This window comes from Entamoeba nuttalli (assembly GCF_000257125.1).
Source record: "Entamoeba nuttalli P19 unplaced genomic scaffold asmbl_10119, whole genome shotgun sequence".
Classification (NCBI taxonomy): domain Eukaryota; phylum Evosea; order Mastigamoebida; family Endamoebidae; genus Entamoeba; species Entamoeba nuttalli.
In genome coordinates, this window is record NW_008580012.1 from 1 (window position 1) to 8,144 (window position 8,144).

General features: G+C 25.1%; 4 protein-coding genes across 4 annotated transcripts; 1 reads left to right on the plus strand and 3 right to left on the minus strand.

Moving 5' to 3' along the window:
* Positions 1 to 260: 260 nt before the first annotated feature.
* ENU1_212020 (Rab family GTPase) lies at positions 261 to 872 on the minus strand (the record flags this gene model as incomplete). Its single annotated transcript, XM_008862420.1, has 1 exon — positions 261 to 872. The coding sequence occupies one exon, from the start codon at positions 870 to 872 to the stop codon at positions 261 to 263; it is 612 nt and encodes a 203-aa protein (XP_008860642.1).
* A 102-nt stretch (positions 873 to 974) lies between these two features.
* On the minus strand, positions 975 to 2,040 carry ENU1_212030 (hypothetical protein; the record flags this gene model as incomplete). Its single annotated transcript, XM_008862421.1, has 2 exons — positions 975 to 1,688; positions 1,747 to 2,040. 2 exons carry the CDS (start codon positions 2,038 to 2,040, stop codon positions 975 to 977), a joined length of 1,008 nt encoding a protein of 335 aa, XP_008860643.1.
* Positions 2,041 to 3,092: 1,052 nt separating this feature from the next.
* Positions 3,093 to 4,862, minus strand: ENU1_212040 (leucine rich repeat protein, BspA family protein; the record flags this gene model as incomplete). The annotated part of the gene is made up of 1 exon (XM_008862422.1): positions 3,093 to 4,862. One exon carries the CDS (start codon positions 4,860 to 4,862, stop codon positions 3,093 to 3,095), a length of 1,770 nt encoding a protein of 589 aa, XP_008860644.1.
* A 426-nt stretch (positions 4,863 to 5,288) lies between these two features.
* Positions 5,289 to 6,929, plus strand: ENU1_212050 (hypothetical protein; the record flags this gene model as incomplete). Its single annotated transcript, XM_008862423.1, has 1 exon — positions 5,289 to 6,929. The coding sequence occupies one exon, from the start codon at positions 5,289 to 5,291 to the stop codon at positions 6,927 to 6,929; it is 1,641 nt and encodes a 546-aa protein (XP_008860645.1).
* Between the last annotated feature and the right edge of the window lie 1,215 nt (positions 6,930 to 8,144).

Here is an 8,144-nt window from a genome sequence, read left to right on the forward strand (position 1 = left end):
AATTATTTCTTTTTAATTTTCATTAAAACATTATAAGAATAATAATTTGTTTCAACTAAATATTTTTTTATTGTTATTTAATAACAATAATAAGAGAAGTAATTTTAATGAAAATAAAAAATCACAAAGATATAATTATTATTAATAAAAATCTGTCTAAATAATCTACTTCTATATGTAAATTAAGATTTGAATAAAAAAGGAAATAATAAAAATAGAAGACAGAAACGAAAATTGATTCTTTACAAAAGAAAAGTGGTTTAACAACATTTTTTATTCTCTTTAGAAGACTCAGTAGAGATAGAGACTTTTGAAGTAGATACTTCAAACTGAGATTGTTTTGGTAAATTTTCTGATTGGACAATTTTAGTCACAAGGTCTCTGAAAGCAGCTTCAACTTTAATATTTCTTTTAGCAGAAGTTTCAAAGAAATCAAAATTACCTTCATTTGAGAATTTTTGTCCTTCTTCTGTTGAGACTACTCTTAAGTCTTCATCAGCCAAATCAACTTTATTGCCAACTACAACAATTTTAACGCCTTGAGGACAATAATTTGATACATCATTTACCCAGTCTTGAAGATACTCAAAAGAGTCTCTATTTGATATATCATATACTACTAATGCACCATGAGTTTCTCTATAGTACTGAGCTGCTAATGAACGGTATTGTTCTTGTCCACAAGTATCTCTTAGTGTCAAACTAACAACACAATTATCAAGTTCCATTTTATATGAAAAGATATCCATTCCATGTGTTGTTTCATAATGTTCATTAAAACAATTATTAACTAATTGATTTGCAAGACTTGTTTTACCAACTGTAGAAGCACCAACAATAACAACATTGATGCGAAGTTCTGGTTTATTCATCCAGTTTGAATTTTAGTTATCAGTTATTTTTAAGATTTAATTTTCAAATTTCTGTTTTTAATTATTGTTTTTAAAAACAATTTCATTAACAAATTAAATTATTTAATCATCTTCTAACATTTGATAAGTCATAGGACCAGCTTTACGAGAAATTGGATTTAATATACCATAGTCAGCAAGTGGTTTAAGAATTGATGGAGAAAGTCTACTAGAAGATTCTCTTTGAACAGGATATGATTCATAATTTGTTTCTGTTTTAGAATAATCACTTTGTGACTCACTTCTTTTCAATACAATTTCAGAAATAATCTTTGGAGTTTCTTCTCTTAAGAAAATCTTTGATGAAGTATAAGGAAGTGCTGATTTTGATTTTATATATTCTTTTTCATAAAAAGAATTAGGTTCTATTTGAGACTCCATAATAGAAAGGATAGTTCTGAAATCTTCTTCTAATTCATTTAGTTCTGCCTTTTCCTTTTCATTAATTTCTCCATTAAAAATACTTTCATCTAAACTTTCTGTAAATTCAGTGTATAATTCTCTAGCATTTTTTATTAATAGATCATAACCCTTTGGTTTTTTCTTTTTAGCTTCATATTCTTCTAGTATATCACCTACTAACAATATATATTCTTCTACTGTTCTTGCAGTACTTTCTAATGATCCATTACTAAGTTTAACTTCTGGGTTTATTGGAAGATGATCTTTACTCCAATGAGCAAATAATTCCATTTCTGGATAGATTCTCCATTGGTATGCAAATTCTTTGCATTTTTCTGAAAGAAATGAATTTTTTTTGGAAAAAATACTAAAATTCTATTTTTGTAAGTTTTTAATTTCAAGAAAAATAGAATAGACATTAAGAATTACAAACATTATATTGTGCTACTTGTCTGAAATTTTCAAATGTTTCTTTTGTAGCAAATCCTTTTCTAAAAGGTTCATAATTTGAGATTATATGGTCTATAAGACATAACATAAAATACATTTCTTTTCTTGATATATAACTCTTTAAAAATTCAAGACAACGAAGATTAAATTGGCAAATCAATGAAGGAACTGCCTTTGGTATAGATTTAAGAACATGAAGGATTTGGTTAAATCGATGAAGGCTTGGATTAACTTCTTCGTTATCAATAGCACTTTTAACTAGTTCACTTAATCTCATTGTTATAACTATTACTATTTGAGATTTCTTTTAAACATACCCAAAATGGAAAACCCTTGAAGTATCATATTCTTCTTATTTTAATCTTTATAGAAGTTTGGCATAAACCTTTTGATGCTAAAGATTACTTTGACTTCAGAAAAGTATTTTTGGTTTCGTTTTATTATATCGTTGAAAATGATATGTTTTATTTTTCTTCTAAACCGCTCATATTTCTGTTGTTTTATTCCTGAATAGAGTTTTTGTCCAGTACACTAAAAGATAAGACACTACTGTGACATTTAGCCATCTTAAGAAAACTATTTATAGTTTTGTAAAGGTCTTTATTAGATTTATTTGAAGTAATTAAAAACTATTCGATTTTATTTATCAAAAAGAAGACAATTTCTTCTATCAATTTACCCATTCTCATAAAGTTCTTTGCTTGGCAGTTACTACTATTACTTCCAAATATTTTGAGAAAAGAAACTAAGAAAAGAAACTGATACTATTAACTAAATGATATTTCTCCTCCTTTCCATGACATTTAAGAAAATGAAATAATTAATCATTCAGAAGAAATACAAAAGAAATTATTGAGGTTTAATAAAAATATTATCATCTTTCCAATAGAGGCCTTCTTCATTTAGCCCTATTACTTGACACTATTATGTTCATGCTATTCAACAATATTTTTCCAATATTTTAGAATATTTTTTGTTAGTTTTATTTCTAAAAGTAGGAGAACTTTTAATTATTACAAATCTTGAGTGTTTCTGTTTTTTAAAAGTAATAGTTTTGGTTAAACTCTTTCTTTTCTTTTTTAATACTTCTGTTTTATATTTTTTTGATACAAAGAAGTTATCACAAAGTGAGCATAAAACCTTATCAAAAAAAAAATAAAATAAAAATAAGATAAAATAAGAATAGTTCAAAAAATAATTTTCCTTTAAATCAAAATAATAGTTTTTTTTTTGAAAAAAGAAAGAAAAAGAAGATCAAGAAAAAACTTATTTTAGAAAGGAGAAATAATCATCGTCTTAAAAAGAAATTACATAGAAATATTTAACAATTCAAAAGTATTCTACAGCAAGACTCTTACATTCTCCAAAACAATTCTTTCCTATTTTAATTTTTTCAGAACATCTTATTTTCTTTAATTGTTTGCATTGATAAAAACAATAATCACCAATTTTTTTTACTGTAGATGGCAATGAAACTATTTCAACATCACTTCCAAAAAAACTTCCTTTTGACAATTCTGTAACACCATTAGGAACTTTGTTTTGATGAAGTATTCTATCTTCTGTTGTAAAAATAACAGAGTCACATTGAACCCCTTTTTTCCATAATAATTCTGCAATACGTAGAGATACTTTGACAGTAAAATTTTTTGAGTCATTCCAATAAACTTCATTTAATACAATACATCCATCAAAAGATTTTTCACCAATAAATATTAAAGAAGAAGGAAGATTGATTGACCTTAATGATTTACAATTACTAAAACATTCTTCATAAAGGTATTGTAATTTTTCAGGTAAGACAATATGTTCTAAAGAATCACAAAATGAAAATGCATGATCTCCAATAGAAATTAAACTTTTTGGAAGTTCAATAGATACTAAACTCTTACAATTTTCAAAAGAAGATTTTTGGATGGAAGTAATTCCTTCAGGAAGTTTAATGTGTCGAAGATTTCTACACCAAACAAAACAACTTTCACTAATAGAATTAATACTATTAGGTAATTCAATAGACTCTAATTCATAACAACACATAAAAACACCCATTCCTAATATTTGAAGAGAATTTCCATTAATTTGAATTTTGCGTAATTGAGTACATTTTGAAAAAGCTTTATTTCCAAGTTCTTTTACTGAAGTTGGTATTGTAATGTGTTGTATTGAAATAGAACTAAAACATCCATCACCAACTAAACTAACACCATCAGGAATATTATTTCCATATAATTCTCTATCACTTACTGTATATTCAATGTTTTTACATTTAATAATAAGTCTTGATATAAGTCTCGACAAGTGATATGAAACTAGTCCTTTAAATACCCTTCCTTTTACATTAACATTAACTATACCACTACATCCTAAAAAACATGCTTTTCCTATATTTTCTAATTGAGATGGTAAAGTAATAGATGATAATGAAGTACATCCTTTAAAACACTCTTTTCCAATAATTTTTACTGTTGAAGGGATATTAATTTGTTTTAATTTTTTGCATTCAGCAAATGCACGTTCTGATAGTCTAATAACATTACATAAATTAATTGATGTCAATACATCACATTTCTCAAAAGCACTACTCCCTATTGAAATTAATGTTGGAGGTAAATCAATTGATTCAACTGTATTAGCATATAACCCTTGATCATTGATATGAGTAATACCATACCCAATAGTTACAGGACGGGATGTAGGTGAAGAATAACTGATAAATCTAAAGTCACAATTATCTTCTCTATGTTTTAAATAAAATGAATAATCTACTTTATACCTATACACATGATGTAATTTTGGATATAACTTATCATTAACATAATATAAATGTTGTTCTTCTATTGTTTTAAATAATTTTATTTTACTTATAGGATTAAACCTGTATCCATCAACAAAGTCTTTATAAATTTTACTAACCATCATCACCCTAATAAAATCCAATTCATCATTAAAATAAACACCTATTCTTCTCATTTCACTTGCACCAAGATGTCCTTTTTTTGTTACTTCTATTTTCTGAACTGGAATCATTTCAATCATAGATTCGGTTTTAGTTGAAAATCCAGAAAATGTTGATGTGGAATCTGTTGATTCTTCGTTCATTTATTTTTTAAGTTTCATTTAATAAAAACTTTTTATTTTAATACAATTCTTTCAAATTACTTTTTATGTTGTATTTAGGTGGGGTATAAAAAATGTTTTTTATTTATTCTTTTTTTCACTTTCTGTTCTTCTTTAAAATATCTTTGATATTATTTTGTCTCATAACCTTCATTTTCTAAAGTATACTCTCTCATAAATCAATTGGTATTTTCCACTGTTGGTAACGTTTATTAATAAACATAAATTCCTTTTGTCCAATTACACAGTTCATTAATTAAAAAACACAAAAAAAGTAATTCTGTTATCAAAACTCATAGGAATTTATATTATTCCATATAATCAACGTCTAATTTCGGGATTTTTCTCTGAATTGAACCTATTAATCTATTTTTAGGGTTTCTATTAAAAAGAGAAACTTAAAAAAGCATGTCACAAGAAAAGAAGGTCGAATCCTCAATCATTTTTGACAGAGAAAAAGAGTTTCAGATAGGAACTTTAGAATCAATGATTGGAATAACAAGAAAAGAAAATGAAGAAAATAGTCTTGGGATTAGTCAAACAACTCCAAAAAAAATAAAACAACCAAAATCTCTTGTTGAGGAAAGTCATGTTGAGAAGAAAAAAACTAACAGATCTACAGAAGAAAAAGAACAAAAGCCAGACCAAGAAATTCAAAGTCAAACTGAGAAAAAAGAGTCAAACTTAAGTACAAATCAAGAAATTGTTGAAGATAAAACTAATGAAATTAAAGATAAAACTAGTGAAACTAAAGATAACAAAGAAGCTTTTTCAAATACAACTGCTTCATCTCAAAAAGAAGGGACAACCGAAATAAATGTACAAGAAACTCCAAAGACAGCTGAAGAGAATTTTGAGAAAAATAATGATATAAACATTTCGCATATTGTTGATAATGCTGATATTCAAAAAACAACTAATGAAAGTCAAAATTCAAATCAGAACCAAGTTAGTCTTGTTGAAGAATCTAAACAACAAATAAAAGGAGTTGAGACATTACCACAAGAACATAAAACAACAAACAAAGAATTAGAGATTAGTGATATTACTTCTAATGAAACAAATAAAAATGAGAAGGTTGAAAGTATTGAAGAAGAAAAGAATAGCATCATTTTAACCCATGAAAATGATTTGATTGACAAAAAAGAATCAAATACTATTTCAAAATCCTTTTCAGCTCAAGAACAAATTAAAGCGTCTCAATGTAGGGAGTCTCTTATTCATACTGAACGGTTGATGGCTACTGTAAAAGATAATATGCATCAAGCAGAAGAAAAAGTTGTTTCAACAGTAAAGTATAATAAAATTGAGACACCAAGGAAAAGAGCGTCTGTCAGTAGAATTACGTTATTAGACGATCCAATAAAACACCAAAAAACAGAGTTTAATGGAATTAAAGAAGACATCATTCCTCATAAGAAAGAAAGTGTTACAAGAATTAGTGATGGAAGCAGGTTTTCCGTCAAAAAATTAAGTTTTGATGAAAACGAAGAAGAACAAGAAGAAATGGAAAAAGAGAATTTACATCAAGTCACTTCACCAATAAAAGAAGTAAGTCAAATGGAAGAAGTTCCCATTGAAACTCAAACACCAAACCACAATAAGAATGAAGAAATATCAGGAATATCAAGTATCTCGAGATTATCTGATAAAATGAGAGAAGAAACAAAACCATCTAAAAGTTTGATGTTAAACAAAAGTCGTTGTTCTGAGTTTAAAAGAAAATTGTCTTTAGTTGGTAAAAAAATTGGAGAAGAAACAGAGTGCCAAATTAAAAAGCCTGTTCCTGCTACTTCCATTAATTTATTTAATTCAAGTATTTTACAGCCAAGAGGAAAAAGAACAAAAACATTACCTTGTTTAAATTCTAATGGAAGGTTATGTTCATTAGAAACAGACATGGAAAAAGATGAGCAGTCTGCATATTCTTTATTGCAAAATACACATATAAATCTTAACCAAGATATGGAGGAAGATGAAATTGAAAATGAAATGCGATCAATACAACTGAATATGAGATTATCAAATTATAGAAATAGCAATATTTAAATAACATCAAAATTACCTTTAATTATATTTAATCCCTACAAACAAATGAAGAATAAAATACATGGTATAAAGGAAGAAGTTAATTTATTTTTTGTTTGATTTTTATAAATAATCTAAGTTTTAAATTAGATATTTAATTTTAATAATAATCGTAATTTATTATATAAATATTAAAAAATAAAACAGTTAAACAAGTAATGATTAATTTTAACATTAAGATGAATGAAAATAGGTATTGCCTTAATGGTTATAAAAAATAAATCATTGGAGAGACTGTCTCATGATAGGTATATTGTTCAATTCTTTATCACAATAATATTATTTCATTTATCATAAAATCATTATAGTATTATTGATCATTTTTACACTGTTTTCAACAATTATTTCGGTTAAAATAATCTGATAGAGATATAAACAAACAATACAAATATTTTAAACAAAAGATATAAGAATACAACAATACAAATTAAGAAAAAGATATAATCACCACAAATAAATAAAAAATAAATACTAGATAAAATATATTATTGATAATTAGACTTTATTTCATTAGGTATATGAAAAAAATTAAAAGTGAATTAGAACTAAGAAACATAAAAGAAGAAAGAATAAAATTATTGCAATATTCATTTTTATCTCATAAAAAGTTTATACTTATTATTATTTTAAATTATATTTATTATCATATCGCTTAATTATAGTATTTATTTTTCTATATTTATTTATATTTCATTTAAATTAAATTTTATATCATAACCAGTTTTACATTTTTATTCTAATATCTATTTTATTTTATAGATTAAATTATTTACTTTCAGGTTAATTAGTATATCTTCTGCATTTTATATTATTTTTTTATAATTTTTTACTTTTATTTATAGTCTTATTTGTTTATTTCATTTGTATTATTGTCTCTGAATTTCATTGTTTTTATGTTATTTATTTTCACGTTAATTGTTATCTTATTTCTTATAATTTCTGTCTTTTATTTATTGTTGTGTTCAAAAAGTGAGACATACTATTAAATAATAAGATTATATGAAATTTCTAAACATAAAATGAAGAAGAAATGAAATAGAGAATATCAAAAGATAATAAAAGATATGATAATAGAATAAAACAAAATAACTAGATAACAAATATAACAAGTGAAAATCAACTCAAAAAAGATAATAGAATGAGACATGATTCAAATATTAATTGCATTAATAACAG